The following is an 18,704-nucleotide window of genomic DNA, read 5'->3' on the forward strand; positions in this document are numbered from 1 at the left end:
ATGGCAGTGACAGAACAGCTGGATAAAAGATTGCTATAAATCTGACATAAAACACATGGCAGGGCAAGGTGAGGAAGAAGCATTTACCTGTGCATCTGCCAGATCTTTGCTCACTTACTGACACTATCAATATCCCTTTGTAACCTCTTCATAATATACTTTGATACCTATCTTTTTGTCATGACTAAACTTTGTAATCCAGACCATCACCAAGGCCACTCATACAAAATTTTAAAAGCTCAGTCCCTAGCACTGATCCCTGTGGCACACCACTTCTAACATCCAGCCAGACAGAAAAAGACCCATTTTTCATTATATACCCAGTGGTTACTTCAATGGGTACGCTGACCTGTACACCAGCTCGTTAATGCAAATATCTAATCAGCCAATCTTGTGGCAACAACTCAAAGCATGAAAACATGCAGATATGGTCAAGGGGTTCAGTTATTGTTCAAACCAAACATCAGAAGGTGGAAGAAATGTAATCTAAGTGACTTTGACCATGGAATGATTGTTAATGCCACACAAGATGATTTTGAGTGTCTCAGAAATTGCTGATATCCTTGGATTTTCACACATTAGCGCTCACAAAGAGTGGTGCAAAAAATAAATTACATTCAGTGGGTGGCAATTCTGTGGGCAAAAACACCTTGTTAAATAAGAGAAGTCAGAGGAGAACGGCCTGACTGGTACAAGCTGATGGGAAGGCGACAGTAACTTAAATAACCATGTGTTACAGCAGTGGTGTGCAGAAGAGCATCTCTGAACGCACAATACGTCAGCAAAAGACCACGAAGATACACTCAGGAACAAGAAGGTACCTATTAAAGTAGCCACCGACTGCATTTGCCACTCTTCAATTCATGCCATCGTGTTGCATTCTACACTGTGAGCTTTAATTTTCTGCAATTATCACTGATTATCAAAGTCCAAGATTAGTACATACTTTATCCACAGCACATTGCACCTTCAATAAACTGCCATTATGAAGAAAGCACGGCATCAGTTCTGCTCCCTTAGAAATTTGCGAACAATCAGCATGTCGTCTAAAGCTCTGACAAACTTCTATAGATGTGTGGCAGAGAGTATATTGACTGGTTGCGTCATGGTCTGGTACAGAAACATCAATGCCCTTGAACGGAAAATCCACACAAAAGTAGTGAATCACATTACAAGTAATTAAACTGCATTACATTAAGCATCTAGGCCAATTTTCCAATGTGCATGACTTTATCAAGAAATGAATGCTTGAACTATTCATCCAACATAAAGCCAACTCCAGGTACAGGTCCACCACGGGTAAAGCCCTCATCACCACTGAACACCACATCAAGTCAAGTCACTTTAATTGTCATTTTGACCATAACTGCTGGTACAGTACATAGTAAAAATGAGACAGCGTTTTTCAGGACCATGGTGTTACATGACACATTACAAAAACTAGACTGAACTACGTAAAAAACAACAGAGAAATAAAAACAACTACACTAGACTACAGACCTACCCAGGACTGCATAAAGTTCACAAAACAGTGCAGGCATTACAATAAATAATAAACAGGACAATAGGGCAGTGAGATGTCAGTCCAGGCTCTGGGTATCGAGGAGTCTGATAGCTTGGGGGAAGAAACTGTTACATAGTCTGGTTGTGAGAACCCGAATGCTTCGGTACCTTTTCCCAGACAGCAGGAGGGAGAAGAGTTTGTATGAAGGGTGCTTGGGGTCCTTCATAATGCTGTTTGCTTTGCAGTTGCAGCATGTAGTGTAAATGTCCGTGATGGCGGACCATTACGGACCATCGGAGAAACCCCGATGATCTTCTCAGCTCCATGCCTGCAGTTCCTCTACAAAAGGTTCAACAAAACTCGGTAATGACCTATGATGTCATTATTTACATGACTGATGCATGAAAATGTCAGGTGATCACATTGCAATTAATTAAATTGAATTGCATTAAGTATTCAGGCCAATTTTCCAAAGTGGATGATTTTATCTAGAAATGAATGCTTGCACTATTTACCCAACATAAAGCCAACTACATGTATAATTTATTCATGATAAGCATACACAATTTAGCCTAATTTATAAACACTTCTGTAAACCCAGGAGGGAACATTAGCAGAATCCTAGAAAAACTTCTCCAAGATTCTTCAAAGTTGTAAAATGGGAACCTTTACAATCGCTGGAGAGAGAGTGCGTAGTGCGTTGGCTCATTGTTTGACAGCACAGAAACAGGCCCTTCAGTTCACCACGTTCATGCTTTACTTGTCACATGTACATCGTAACACAAGGTGAAATGTATCGATTTGCGTCAACGACGAACACAGTCTGAGGATGTGCTGGAGGCAGCTCACAAGTGTCAACACACTTTCAGTGCCAACACTGCAACCCTAATCTGGAAGCATTTGGAACGTGGGAGGAAACTGGAGCACCCAGAGGAAACTCACACTGTCATGGGGAGAACATACAAACTCCTTATAGACGCCATTGGGAATTGAACCTGGATCACTAGTGTTGTAAATCATTACGCCATTTGCTACACTACCATGCTGTGATGCTGTTAATATACATCACAAGTAATTGTGCCAGCCGTCCAGTGTATCATTGGTCACAGACTTTCAATCAGAAAATTATCCTTCCACCAAAACCCCCTGTCTCATATCATGAAGCCAATGCCTGACCCAATTAGCTAGCTTGCATTGGATCTCATGAGCTATGTATGAAGGTCACAACATCATGTAGCACTGTACAAGAATGTCAAAGGGAGTAGAGTTGTAGCCACAATATTTTAATTACAAGGCACTCACAACTAGTAATAAAGCAAAGCAGCTTTCAATGCTTACTTGTCTGCGGGGCAGGCAGAACTCTTGCTGTCCGGATGGGACCATTACGGATAGAATACAGCTCCTGAGCCTCGCCACTCACCTGCAGAGAGAAACAATAATAGAATCAAATTTTCTGGAAAAACTTTTAATACATTTTTCTCACTATTTTGATGAATACAAAAGCATTCAAACATACAGTGAATATGGCTTGAGTACATCAACTGATGCTCCAGACCAGAGCCACTTGGTTTTTTTATACTGGGCTATTCGCTCAGTTCAAGCACTCACACCATCTTTTGTTGAAATCTATTCAAGCCCTATTCTTCCCAAGCAATTCATCCTGTGGAAAAACTCACTGACCTTACAATGTTTCAACTGCAAAGACCATCTGACTTTCCTTCTCTCTCATCCCAGCTCTCTGCTTGCCACAGTTCACCCATACTACATCTCACAAACCTCTTTCTGCCTGCAACCTCAACTTTTCTAATGTTTCATAAATACGAGAAAGACTGCAGACATTGGAAATCAAAAGCAACACACTCAAAATCGTGGAGGAACTCAGCAGATCAGGCAGCATTTATGAAAAAGAATGAACAGTCAACATATCAGACCGAGACCCTTCATCACGGTTCACGGTTAACTTCACATTGTCTATAATCTTTGACCAGTGGATGACATGAAACTGATAAGTTGATATTGAATAAGTCTTCAGGCTGCAGTAAGATATCAAAGTTCAAAGTAAATTTATTAACAAAGTACATATGTGTCACCACATACAATAAGATTGATTTTCTTCTGAGCATGCTCAATAAATCCAATAACTGTAATATAATAAATGAAAGTCTGAACCAACAGGGTGGACAAATAGTGTGCAAAAGACAAGAAACTTTGCAAATACAAAAACAAAAAAAATTCTCACTCTCTTGAACATTAGATGAAGAATCCTTGAAAGTTAGCCCATAGGTTGTGGAAACAGTTTATGATGGGATACGTGAAGTTACCTCCTCTGGTTCAAGAGCCTGATGGTTGAGGGGTAATAACTGTTCCTGAACCTGATGGTGGGAGTCCTGAAGCTTCTGTACCTTCTTCCTGATGGCAGCAGCAAGAAGAGAGCATGACCTTGCTGGTGGGGTTCCTTGATGATAGATACTGCTTTCCTGCAACAGCACTCTGTGTGGATGTGCTCAAACTACACAGGAAGGGTTTTACCCGCGATGGACTGGGCATATTCACTACACTGTGTGGGAATTTCATCATCAGTACATCAGTGGACTGGTTAGGTAAGCAAAAGTTTAAGTGAGATAAATGTGAGATATGCACTGGAGAGGGCAAACAAACCAAAAGATGGCATAAAGTGGTGAGACACTGAAAAAATTAGATATACTGAAGGATTTAGGAGACGATGTTCATAGATGACAATGTAGTCAGACAACAGTTGTGCAAATAAACAAAATGATCCCCATTTTTAATGGAAAGTGATAAAATAAAAGACCAATAAGGCCGTGTTTGAGTTAGTAAACTGTTAAACTACGTGGAGTTCTGCTCACCACATTACAGGAAGGATGTGACAGCACTTCAGGAAGTGCAGGGAGCTAGACAACATTAGATGTGTGGAGAATGGCTAGGCTGCGACTGTTTTCTTTGGAAGCTATGCAGAGATTGAAGCAACATCTTATATTGTGATTGGACTCAACATAGTGAGCAGGAAGGATTCATTTTCCTAGTTGGTGGATATACAGTCAGTGGCCACTTTATTAGGTGCAACAAACAAAAAAAAAATCCAGTAAGTGGCAGCTCGGAGGGCAAAAACACCTTGTTAACGACAGGTCAGAAGAGAATGGTCGAACTAATTCAGGCTGACAGAAAGGCAACTGTAACTCAAATAACCACAGTTTACATCAGTGGTGTGCAGAAGAATATCTCTGAATGCACAACATGCCAAACCTTGAAGAGGATGGACTACAGCAGCAGAAGACTAGGACCATACACTCAGTGGCCACTTTGTTAGGTAGAGGTACCTCTGAGTGTAGATTTAACTTAATTGCTGAAATTCAGAAAGTTCCAATTGTAACGAAAATGCATAAAATGCACTTACTTAAAGATGCTACTGGTCACTCTATTAAGCCAGGTTAAAAATATGTACAAGAAGTGGGAATTTCATGAATGAAACACCAGACTCTAACAATTTGACACATTTCGTAAATAACCGCAAGAGGCCAAGGTACTTAGTGCATGGATTAAAAACTGCCTGTCAGACAGAAAACAAATCTGGAGTAAACAGGTCCCTTTCAGGCTGGAGGGATGTAACTAATGGAGGATGCCATGGATTGGTTCTTCAACCTCCATTGCTCACTATTCGTATGAATGATCTGGAAAAGGAAACAAAATGAGAGGTTTCCAATTCTGTTAATGATATGAAAATAGATAGAAGGGCATATTGTAATGAGGCTATTAAGATTCCACAACATAGACAGGCTGAAATGCTGGTCAAAAACTTGACATAAGGAGTTTAATTGGGGAAGTGTGCAGTCATACACTTCACTAAGAGGAATCAAAAGATGGATTATCAAATTGCTGAGAATACAAGTGACTGAAGTTCAGAGGAGACTAGTGCATGAATCACAAAGTCAGCAAGGAGGTCCATCATATATTTAAGGGAGTAAACAGTATGTTCACCTTTATTAGAAAGGCCTTACAATTTAGAAATAGGGAGGATATACTGGGTACTGCTGAAGCTATTAAAGACACACTGCACCCAGACTTGGTCCCATTATCTAATAAGTAAAACAGTAGCATTGGATGAGGTCCAAAGGAGGTTCGCCAGGCTAGTTCCCAAGATGGGAGGGTTCTCCAATCAAAAGAAGCTAGATTACATGGGCTTGTATTCCTTCAAGTTTAGTGGGAAAAAAAGAACAAGAGGTGACCTTACTTAAACATACAAGATCTTAAGGCTATTATATAGGGAAAGTGTTAAGATGTTTTCACTATGAGTGTCACAAATAAGGGGACATACAAACTAAGGAATTGGTCAGTGAATCTCTGAAGTTATCTTTTCCCCAAGGGTGGTAGAGGTTGTATTATTAGATACATTAAGGAGGAGATAGACAAGTATATGAAAGATCAAGCAATTGAGAGTTACGGGTAACTGTATTAGAAGAGGAATTGAGCCTAGCAAGTTCAGGCATGATCACATCAAATTGCAGGGCAGATTAGAGGGGCTGAGTGGTCTCCTTCTCTCCTAAACACAAGAGATTCTGCAGATGCTGAAAATCCAGAAAAACGCACACAAAAAGCTGGAGGAACTCAGGTCATCCAGCATCTATAGAGAGAACAGTCAATGTTCTTGGCCAAGTCCCTCCTTCTGTCCTATTTTCTTGCATACTATGATCATCAAGTCATGGCACTGTAGACTGAATCATCACTCAAATGCATTATTTAGCCTTTCACTTCAGTACAGGAATGAGTGAAGGAATATGTCCCTGTGGGAAATGTTCAAGCCAGCTTTCTGAATCCCACAATATGTTTGAAAGAGCACAGTTTTCTCTTAGGGTCCAGCAGATACTCATCCATCAGTCAAAACAACCAAAAGCAGATTAATTTGTCAGAGATCTTATTGCTATTTGTAGAATCCTTTGGTGAGCTGTTCTATGTTCATCTATATAACAACAATCCCTTTACTTCAAAGAAATACAGTGACTGAAGTGCTTTGAGGTGCTTCTCATCAGATATAACTGGTGCCATATAAAGATGTTTTTTCCTGATAGCAATTAATATTTTGAAGCACCACAACTGTTTGTGAGAACAAAGCGATGTGTAGCTCTAATCCACAACTATGACGACGACAGACCCCTTTTCCACCGTGTCAAAATACATGATTTTACCCAGTCTCAAAACTAAACCCAAATATAAAGGGGTTAGTTCTAAACCCTTGTACACAGAGCCCAAAGACTGTTTTATAACCCTACAGCATTGTTTATCTTCCATCACATATTAAACATTCTCTGACTCTGCAGCAGAGACATATGGCGATGCAACAGACACCTCGCACAGTGGCACTTAACTCCAATTTGAGTTGGTGTGATTTCTGAATTACCTAATCAACCAGCTCCATGTCTAATGCAACCTTTCATTAGCAACTGTACATCCCCAGGCTGTAGCAAAGGCATACTGGTGGCTTCTTTAATCCCACGTTTCCACATTTTTCCCCACTTTCTTCCTCTTTTTCCAACCTTCACTTTCATAAATACAATGCCTCTGGGTTAGGAAGAAAACCAGTAGAATATAGAATAGCACAGGGCTGGAACAGACTCTTCAGCCACAATTTCTATGCAGAATATGGTGCCACTTTAGCTAATCCTATCTGCCTGCACACGGTCCATGTCCTTCCATTCCATGCCTATTTGTGTGCCTATCTAAATGTCAGCTACACTTTATTTCCACACTTTCCAAGCAGCCACTACTCTCCAGACAAAAAAACATACTACATGCAGTAGAACATAAACAGTACAGGCCCTTCGGACCACAATGTTGTGCCAACTTTTTAACCTACTCTGAATTCAATCTAACCCTTCCCTCCTACATAACCCTTCACTTTTCTTTCAAAGTGCCCAAGAGTTTCTTAAATGAAAGTGGAACATAGAACAGTACAACACAGTACAATCCCTTCAACCCACAATATAACCTACTCCAAGATCAATCTAACCCTTCCCTCCATTCTTCTACCATCCATGTGTTTAAGAGTTTCTTAAATGTCCTTAATGTATCTTCTACCTGTCGTGCTTTCCATGTACCCATTACCGTACACTTTGTAAAAAAAAAATCTACCTCTGACATAACCCCTGTACTTTCTTCCAAAAACATTAAAATTGTGACCCCTCATATCAGACTCTTCCACCACAGGAAAAAGTCTCTGGTTGTCCACTCTTACCTATGACTAAAACATCTCACTCCTCCATTAAAATAACCTATCAATTCTAATACTCCCTTTTTAAATGTAATTTATTTATTCTTCATCATTCATCCATCGTGTTATTTATTTATTTAAATACAGCATAGAACAGGCCTTTCCAGCCACACCACTTAGTAATCTCCCAATTTAATCCTGGTCTAATCACAGGACCATTTACATTGACCAATTAACCTACCAACATCTATGGACTGTGGGAGCAAACTGGAGCACCCGGAGGAAACCCACACAGAGATGGGAATTGAACCTGGCTTGCCCACACTGTAAAGCATTATGTTGACCACTACACTATCCCCATGCCAACAAAATTTTGAACGTCGCTGTTTAACTATACAAATGCATGTTGTTATTTGTATGGGAAAGACAACCAGAAAAACATATCAAAACAATACCACTGTACTAAGCAACACAGATCCAGAAAATATGTGCCACGTCATTTATGGACTAAAGAAGCATCATAAACAAGACCAGAGCATTTATACACTTATTGGCCACATTATTAGGTACACCAGCTCACTAATACAAATATCTAATCAGCCACTCACGTGGCAGCAATTCAAAGCATAGAAGCATGCAGACGTGGTCAAGACGTTCAATTGTTGTTCAGACCAAACATCAGAATGACAAAGAAAATGTGATCTAAGTGAGTTTGACCCTGGAATTGATGTCAGACAGGGTCGTTTAACTATCTCAGAAACTGCTAATATCCTGGGATTTTCACACACAACAGTCTCTAGAGTTTACAAAGAATGTTCCAAAAAAAAATAAAAACATCCGCAATTAGCAGCAGTTTTGTGGCCGAAAATGCCTTGTTAATAAGAGAGGTCAAAGAAGATTTGCCAGACTGGCTCAAGCTAACAGGAAGTCAACAGTAACTCAAATAACCATACATTACAGTAAGAGCAAGAAGAGCATCTCTGAATGCACAACACATGAAATGATGACCTACAGCAGCAGAAGACCATGAACATACACTCATGAGGTACCTAATGAAGTGGCCACTGAGTGTATGTAATATTTGTAGTCACAAATGTTTTGCAGTAATTATTCTAAAGGGACTGGAATTTTTCATCTTAAAAAAGGGTTGCTATATTTCCTTGGCAAGTTGCGGCCAGCACTCAAACGATAAAAGTTTTTCCCATGATTCAGTGAGTAAACACAGACCCAGGCAATCATAGTCTTCCAAGGCAGTACCTCAGGATCAAGACGGACTTCCACTTCTCCAGTTCTGAGGTGCTGAGGTGACTGATGGAATGAATGTAGGAACTACAGATTCTTCTACTCACAAGGCAACTGGTGACAGATGGGATGGGTAAGTTAGGGTGGCGATGTGCTCTTTCCACTGTTCACCCAGTACTTCTGTGCTGGTGACACATTAACTCAATATACTCAGTGCTATCACCAATGCTCTCTCTCCACTATGTTCCTTTATGGGCTGGTGGTTCCTAGGAATCAGTGGGAATGCTGCATTTCTTCGAGAAGGCTTAGAGCAAATCTTCGAATCTTTTTATCCGTCCACTTAGTTATCTCATACCATATCAAAGCTTGGAATGAAGTGTCCATTTCAGCTCAGGCTTGAGAACACGACCTTTGCACTGCAAATGAATGAGCACAGTTCGCGCCCAAGTATTGTTGGTCTTAGGGGCTATTTCACTTATCCTTACCCTCTATATACTTTTGAGATCCATATCACCTGCACCACACACCCAAGAACCAAGATACATTGCTACCACCCAAACTTCTAGAAGCCTATCAGTCAATTTACAAACAAACTGTAGAGTGATAGTGGAGTTGGTTGCTGGCAGATTTGTCAAGATACTGGTAGATTATTGTTCTTTGACACCATCCCAGAACTGGCAGAATAGAATATGCAATGATATGCAAACATCAATGTCCAGGAAAAGAAATGTCTACAAAAAGTGGTGGACCCAGCCCAGTCACCTATAAACAGCGAGACCTCCACCAGCCAGGCCATGCTCTCTTCTTGCTATTGCCACCGGGAAGGAGGTACAAGGGCCTCAGGTCCCACACCAACAGGTTCAGGATCCCTTCATCAGGCTCCTAAACTAGCACAGATAACTTCACTCACCTCAACTCTGAACTTACACCACAATCTATGGGCTCACTTTCAAGGACTCTACAACTCGTGTTCTCTGCATTATTTACTTAGTTATTATATTCTACAGTTTTACCTTCTTTTGCACTTTGGTTGTTTGTCAATCTTTGTGTGTAGTTTTTCCACTGAATCCGTTGTATTTCTCTGTTCCACTGTGAATGCCTGTATATGGTGACACTTACGTATTTTGAGAATAAATTTACTTTGATTTTTGCGCTTTGAGTTTATTATCGTATACACAAGCACATGTACAGGTGCAACGAGAAAGTCTTCCTTTGAAAATAGTATGTGAAAATGAACACAGTTTGCAAATTAGCACTTACGCCTGTTACACAGATATATCAGTCTAAATCACCTGCTCCAAGTCATAGAATGAAGTTCAGAAACAAGACCTTTTATACTTTACAACTGAGCCAAGATGACAATGTGATATTCTTGTAATGCCCTCCATTCCAATTCTAACATTAGAACAGAAATCGGCCTACCTTAGCAAGGGGTAGCTTCAACATTGATTTGCATTGAAATTCAATAAAGCAAACTTCCCAAACATCAGATAAATAAAATAAAAACAACTTCCTTCTTTGAGCCCGGAATCACAGTAAATTGGGAGCAACGGCATGGCAGTTTTGCTCAGTAAGTTGCAAATCAAACATACGCCAGGGCGTAATTATCAGGTCAATAATCAATGTATTGTATAAGAGAGAGAGAGCGAGAGAGGAAGCCATAGTTTTATGTTAAAAATGTCATGCCAAGTGATTAATAAAGTATTGCACACAAAATGCTGGAGGAAATCAGGCAGGTCAGACAGCATGCATGGAAATAAATAAAAAGTCATTGTTTCAGGCCAAAACTTTCATTCAGGACTGATAAGAAAGGAGAAAGATGCTAGAATAAAAAGATAGGAGGGAGGGGAAGGCGGATAACTTGAAAGTGATAGGTGAAGCCTGGCAGGTTGGAAAGATAAAAGACTGGAGAGGAAGGAATCCTATAAGAGAGGAGAGTGGACCACAGGAGAGAGGAAAAGAGGAGGGCATCAGGGAGAAATAATAGGTAGGTGAAAAGAGGCAAGAGGCCAGAGTGTGGAATAGAAGAAGAGGGGAGGGGGAGGGATTTTTTTTTAAATCCGTGAGAGAAATCCATCAATATGGAGGCTATCAGATGAATTACAATGTGAGGCTCCTCCACCCTGAGGGAGGCCTCATTGTGGCACAAGAGGAGGCCATCGACCGACATGTCGGAACAGGAATGGGAATAAGAATTAAAATGTTTGGCCTCTGGGAAGTTCTGCTTTAGGAAGGTGGGGCGGAGGTACTTAACAAAGCAGTCTCTCATTTATGACAGGTCTGAACGATGTAGAAGGGGCCATATCTGGAGCCCTGGACACAATAACAACCCCAGTGTAACCTCACCTGGAAGGACTGTTAGGGGCCCTGAATGGAGTTGAGGTGAACGGGCAGGTGTAGCACTTCGGTTGCTTGCAGGGATAAGTGCCTCGAGGGAGATTAGCGGAGAGCGACAAGGGAATCGCAGAGCCTGAAAGTATGCACCACCAGGCTCAAAGACAGTTTCTATGCCACTAGTATCAGACTCAGTAATAAATCCAATAAAGATATTCAAATTAATGTGAGAGCAAATAAGAAATATTTGCAATGACAGATGCTTGGAAACCAGAAAACACAGATTTAAGGTAACTGGTAAAGGAGGCAAGGAGACAAAGAATTGTTTTTCAAAAAACACTCATACAGTGTCCTGAACGATGCCTATAAAGGGTGTTAGGAGGAGTTTCAGTAATTATTCTCAAAAGGGAACTTCATAAGTATTTCAGAACAACACGCAGAGCCATAAGGAAAAGACAAGCGGAGTTAGATTATTTGTTTGGCTCTTTCAAAGCGCTGGCACAGAGACAATATACTAAACCACCAGCTTTTCTGTGTAGGATGCTATGACTCACTGCTTTTGCAGGTGGCAGCTACAGAAATAACAAGAAGCAACCAGAGGCAAATTGTGAAACTGCTGATGACTCCAAGTGTAGTCCAGATGAGTGGAGAATTGGGTTACTCTGGAGTACTGGGAATATTAATCGAAAACAAAAGACCAAAATATGACACCAATGAAAATATATGAATATTCCATTATTTTGCAGGCAACAATGTAAATATGCAAATATTTAGCTATAGAAGTGAATCCCTTAGATTTTTTTTTATATTTATTTGGAAATACAGCATAGTAACAGGCCCTTCTGGGCCACCAAGCCCGTACTGTCCAATTATACGCATATGACAAATTAACCTAGCAATCTGTTTGGAGCGTGAGAGGAAATCAGAGCACCCAAAGCCAACCCAGATGGTCATAGGAAAATGTACAAACTCCTTACAGACGGTGGCAAGAATTGAACCCAGGTCGCTGACTCTCTAACAGTGTTACGCCACCGTGCTGCCCAAAATCAATCTATGGATTTACAGATCTAGCGATATAAAATAAATAATAACAACTTTATTTATAAAGCACATTTTACACAGATGATGTCGTTCAAAGTGCTTTACAATGGGATAAAAGTACACTTGTGAAAATAAAATAACAAATAAAGATAAACATGAAAATAAGACGAGATAATGTTAGTTAAAAGCAAAGTTAAATAAATAGGTTTTGAGCTCAGTTAAAAGTGTCAACTGAGTCTGCATCCTATATAGTTTTAGATATTGAATTCCATGTTTAGGAGCACAGTTCAAAAAAGCTGACCAGCCAACTATCTTTTGAGGCAGATTGTTTAAATTTAAGAGACCAGTGGAAGAAGATCTGAGAGCTCGAGCAAGATTATCAAACAAAAGCAATTCTCTAACGTACTCCAGTCTCAAACCATTTAGAGCTTTAAAAAATATGAAAACTTTAAAATCAATTCTTGAAAGATACAGAAAGCCAATGCAAAGTAGCTAGTGCAGGAGTGATATGTTCCCTTGTCCTGGGTATGGTTAAAATCTAGCAGCAGCATTCTGAAGTTGAAATTTGTCAATAGATTGTTCTGGAACGCACATAAAATTTGAAGTTATAACTATTTTCATCGTGTGCTATGATGAAAACACTGCTGCATCCAGTAGGAATAGGAACAGTTTACTGTATTTTCACTTTTCAAAGCCTTAAATGACAAAACAAAATCATGAATTTTTTTTTTAAAAAAGGGCTACACTGATGGGAACAAAATGAAATTTCAAGTTTACACCACATGCACTGGTCAACCAAATGATTTGCCACCTCTGATATTTAAAGTGCTGAGAAATCCTGTCAGTTCACAAATGCCTCTCAGTAAGCAATCAGAACAATCAAGACTCATTGATTCTCTGATAAAAGAACTCCCACACCACACAGAATAAAACTCACATGTTTTACAACATGAATTATGTAATCAGCAGATGAAAATACATTGAGTGGTCACTTTCATTCAGTACTTCCTGTACAAAATAAAGTGGTCACTGAGAGTATGTTCATGGTTTTCTGCTGCTGGAGCCCATCTGTTGTAATACATGGTTATTTGAGTTACTGTCACCTTCCTGTCAGTTTGAACCAGTCTGGTCATTCTCCTCTGACCTCTCTCATTAAAATGGCATTGTCACCCACAGAACTACATTGGATTTTTTTTTTTGTTTTTTGCACTATTCTAGAGACTTTTATGAATAAAAGTTCCAGGAGATCTTCAAACCAACAATGTCAAAGTCACTTAGATCACATTTCCTCCCCATTCTGAAGTTTGGCCTGAACAACAATTGAACCTCCTGACCATGCCTGCATGCTTTTATGCAATGAGTTGATGCCACATGACTGGCTGATCAGATATTTGTATTAACAAGTAGGGGTATAGATGTACCTGATGAAGTCTTGGCTCAAAGTAAAAGCCTCTATTCATATAAATTCAGGCACTGCTATCTGTTTACTGTGAAGCTTTAGTCAAATTTTCAACATTATTTGCCAGCTGTTTCTCACAAACATTTTATTCAGAGTGTGTTTGTGCGCGCGCATGCAGCCTCTGTCAGTTGTGGTGGAAGGTTATGGTCACCTTTGTTCAGAGGCTAGTGAGGAAGTGTCAAGTGATATTGCTAGCTTTAATGCAAGTAGGGGATGGTTTTCTAAGTTTGTTAATCGTCACAGGCTTCACAACTTAGCTGTGCATGGTGACCACGAAGCTGCTGCAGTTCGCGGGCTATGATAGCGGAGTTAGGCATCACACCAAAACAGGTGCTTAATGCAGACGACACCGGGCGTTTTTGGAAGCGTATGCCAAAACACACTTACATAAGTAAAGATGAAAAGACTGCGTCAGGTTCACTTTCTATGATTTATTATGTTGAATATTACCTTAAATTGATTAAATATAATTTGAATGTTGCCTTGTGGTACTGCTTTTGTGTCGTATTGGTATTGTTACGTATCCCGTAACTGGATAACTTACCAGCAAAGATAGAGAGGTCTGTTGGAGTCTGATGTCACTATTTTCAAACGTTTTTATTTATAAAGAGGCACAAAAGTAAGGTTAATACAAACATTCAGATAATGCACGTCATCAATACTCAATCTAAAGCGCGGGTATAGTAATAATCATCATTAAGCAGTGAGCTCTACTGTTGTCTAGGGGTTAATAGATTGTCCGTTGGAAATATAAAAGTCACTCAGAAGTCTGCAGGCTTCAGCCTTTTGGGAATCGCTGGGTTTCACGTGGGGTGACCGAGAGAGAGAGAGAGATTGGGGAGAAGAGGAAAGACTTGCCGGGTCTTTATGACGCTTCCGTGGAATCGGGGAGCGTTGGTTCCCTCTCCCCGATGTTAGTTAAAAGCGGTTTTCCATGATCCCAGCCACAAATTCCAATCCCGGAATCTAACACACGTGGCTTCCTTCAGAATGGCTTCCCGCTACGGCGGGATCACTCTCGTGTCTTCTTGGTGCGTCTGAAGGGGCTGTCCCCCTGAGACCTTCCTTTATACTTCCTCATGGGGTCGAAGGTGTCAATCAGATTGGGATGATGCAATCTCTCTCTCAACCAGCCCACCTTGCCCGAGGGCTTTTCACGTGGTCTCCACGAGACAATAGTCACTGTCGCCTTATTTTGCATCCCGGGTGGAACGTGCTCTTCGGCACATTTCTCTCTCTCCCACTTCCTGGGTCTATTCAGCACGTCTCTCTCTCTCTCCCACTTCCTGGGTCTACTGACCCCCCTCAACGGGTGCTCTTGCGATTCTCACAAAGGAGGGGGCTGGGATCATAACAGTATGAAAATGTGAATAAATTACAGATAAAACATATTTAGGAAGCCCTCCAGAACGAATCCCTATTTTCTCCATTTAAATAATTATTCACATTATACGTTTTCCATACTATGCATCGACTGCGAGGAACGTTAGTTTCCAAGTACCCCAAAAATTCATCCTTAATAATAGACTCCAACACTTTCCCATCCACTGAGGTTAGGCTATCTGGCCTATAATTTCCTTTCTTTTGCCTTCCTCCCTTCTTAAAGAGTGGAGTGAGATTTGCAATCTTCCAGTCCTCCAGGACCATGCCAGAATGAAGTGCTTCTTGAAAGATCATGACCAGTGCATCCATCATTTCTTCAGCAACCTCTCCCAGGGCACTGGGATATAGTCCATCTGATCCAAATGACTTATCCACCTTAAGACCTTTGAGTCTGCCTGCACTTTTTCTTTTGTAATTGCAATAGCACTCACTCCAGCTCTTTACACTCATGGACCTCTGGCACACTGCTGGTGTCTTCCACAGTGATCAGTGATGCAAAGTATCCATTAAGTTCATCTGCCATTTCTTTGTTCCCCTTTCCCTGAGAAGGCTCAACCACAAGCTGCTCTAAAAAGCCATCTCACAGGCGTTCAACAAATACTCTCTCTTGCGATCCGACCACCAACCCAACTTTCCCCAATCCCCTTGCATATTGAAGTCCACCATTACAATTCTGACATTACTCTTATTACATGCCTTTTCCAGTTCCCTTTGCAATGTAAACCCCACATCATGGCTACTATTTGGAGGCCTATAAATGATTTCCATAATAAATTTTTTTTCACTCTTGCAGTTTCTTAACTCCAGCTACAAACATTCAACATTCTCTGCTCTATGTCACCTCTTTTTAAAGATGTAATTCTATCTCTTACCAACACAGCCACAACGCCACACCACCACCTATGCCTTCCTGCCTGTCCTTTTGATACAAGGCATATTATCCTTTGGTGTTAAGCTCCCAACATCATCCCTCTCTAATTGTGCCAGGAGTTTGTTCACCTTATTGCAAATGCTATCCACATTTAAATATAGCACCTTCAGTCCTGCATTCTTCACCATTTTGAATTTGCCTTTGTGGTAATAATGTAACTCTTTCCTGACTGCACTTGTACCAATCATTGGCTTGTCCTTTCTTACATTCATGTTACATTCATCATCTACTCGTAAACCTGCTAGCTCATCCTCAGCTCTATCATACCGGTCCCCAGCCCCCTGCCATGATAGGCAGGTGAGAACAGGCAAGATGTCAGAGTGGGGAACAGAATAAGAGGGAAAGGGAAGAATTTTTTTTAAACTGTAAGGCAAAATTGATATTCATGCCATCAGTTTGGAAGCTACTCAGATGGAATACAAGGTGTTGTTCCTCCACGCTGAGAAAAACTGCATTCTTTGACTCATTTGAACTCTCTGTAACAGAGATATTCCCTTTACTCTTTCCATCTCTTCCCCCAAGTTCCCTCCTGGTGAAAAATAATTTATTTTTCCTCTTATTCCCTGTTCTGGTGAAAGAACCCTAACCTGATATTTTAACTGTTGCTTTTATCTACAGATGCTGCTTGACTTGCTGAGTTTTTCCAACATTTTTGAATTGATTTCATGTTCTCAGCATCTGCAGTTTTTTTGATTTTCATTTTGTTGATATTTAGTTTTAAAATAGAGGTAGAGACAAAAATAAACATACCATAAATTCACAAATACATCTTCAACAACTTCCAGTAATAAAAGAAGTCATTTGCTCTTTTAAAAAGGTCATTATTTCTTTCAAAGCACCAACAGGGATTACTTTCTTCACAAGAGCAGACTGCCACACCGCAGTGCAAGGCCTATGCTTTTTTTTAAATTAAGTGTCATCAGTTTGTGATTTAACCTTCATTACAAGGCAGCAATCTAGTTGATTCAAGTCGTACATTCAAAGTACTTGGGTGGTTCACAGATGTGTTTTTATAATAATTTCACACCATCTTAGATCTAAACAAGAAAAGCATTTCAGGATATTGATAAAGTGTGGTTCTGCTTAACAGGCTGTAATGTAAAAATAAATATCAAAGAAGTGTTTGAAAAGTCACATTATGGCGTGTCAGCTAAGTTGTCTCATATAGAAACTTTCATAAAGCAAATGCATTTGCTTATTGTCTGTAGTATTTGTGTGAAGTAATTTACTAAATATGGTGCTAAACAACCCCACAACAAACAAATCAAAGTGCCACAATTCTACCACATTCAAGTTAGTAAACAAACAGCTAACAGGAAGAGGTGCCTCAAGAACACCCACATCCTCGCTGACGATTAAACTCAGCGTAAACGTGCAAAATAAAACAATGCTTTAGCATCTGTAACCAAAGTTCAAAGTACATTTATTATCATAGTATCTATACTATATACGACCTTGAGATTTGTCTCCTTACAGGCAGCTGCAAAACAAAGAAACCCAATAGAACCCATTAAAAAAACCGTCAAATATCCAATGTGCAAAAAGGAAGACCAATTGTGTAACAATAAAAGTAAGCAAATAACATTTAGAACAGAGGTTCACGAAAATGAGTCCACAGCCAAGAGGCCAGTCACAGCCAATCCAGGAGCCCATTAGTTGCAGGCCACAGCTTCAGTTCAGTGCTGAGATGAGTAAACCTCGCAGAGCAGCGAGCCGAACACCAGCCCATCTCTCACCTTTCTCCCTGGCACCCTGACCTTCTCAATCTGACTTAAGTGTTTAAAACTGACCAAACCTTTGGGTTGTTCCTGTCGATTAGACCTGGACCCTGCCACTGCGATATGCTCTTGGGCCCGGACCCCATGGGCTGGACTCTGCCTCGCTTCAGTTCTGCTACTTTGAATCACCTCCAAGTCCACTCCAGCAATGGCCAAATATTGGCTCATTCCCCACTCTCAGGCCCGGGCTCCACCAGCTCGATTCAGCCCGTACACGCCTTGCCACAACCATCCTGCACCTTCAAGACTTCAGTTCACACCATAACATTGTATCTCATCTCCAAAAAGGGATGTTACAGGCTATTGATTACATGATGTTTTTGAGAAAAAGTCTGAGTATAAAGTAGCTAATAGTTGCATTTGCTGCCAGCAAGTCGTCACAGTGCTTCACCAACACCATCTTAAATGAAAGTTTCTTCTTAATCAGAATCGGGTTTAATATCACCAACATATGTCATGAAATTTGTTAACTTAGCAGCAGCAGTACAATTCAATACATGTTAATAATTTTAAAAAAGTAAAAATATAAATGTATATTAAATAGTTAAATTAAAAATAACGCTATAACAGAAATAATGAAAGAGGGTCAGTGTTCATGGGTTCAATATCCATACAGGAATTGAATGGCAGAGGGGAAGAAACTGTTCTTGAATTCCTGAATGTGTGCCTTCAGGCTTCTGTACTTTTCTTCCTGATGGTAACAAGAAGAAGGCATGTCCTGGATGATGAGGGTCCTTAATGATGGACACGGCCTTTCTGAAGCATCGTTCCTTGAAGAGGTCTTGGATACTATGGAGACTAGTATCCAA

At 40.4% G+C, this 18,704-nt stretch overlaps 1 protein-coding gene across 3 annotated transcripts in view; it reads right to left on the reverse strand.

Moving 5' to 3' along the window:
• bcas3 (BCAS3 microtubule associated cell migration factor) overlaps positions 1-18,704 on the reverse strand; it is a 915,794-nt gene that overhangs the window by 836,631 nt on the left and 60,459 nt on the right. For all 3 annotated transcript variants that reach the window (XM_059973657.1, XM_059973655.1, XM_059973656.1), the window contains exon 6: positions 2,843-2,924. In XM_059973657.1, coding sequence (XP_059829640.1) covers positions 2,843-2,924 — 82 coding nt within the window. The remainder of the gene's footprint in view (positions 1-2,842; positions 2,925-18,704) is intronic.

The sequence above is a fragment of the Hypanus sabinus genome, chromosome 6 (genome assembly GCF_030144855.1).
Source record: "Hypanus sabinus isolate sHypSab1 chromosome 6, sHypSab1.hap1, whole genome shotgun sequence".
NCBI classification, from domain to species: Eukaryota; Metazoa; Chordata; class Chondrichthyes; order Myliobatiformes; family Dasyatidae; genus Hypanus; species Hypanus sabinus.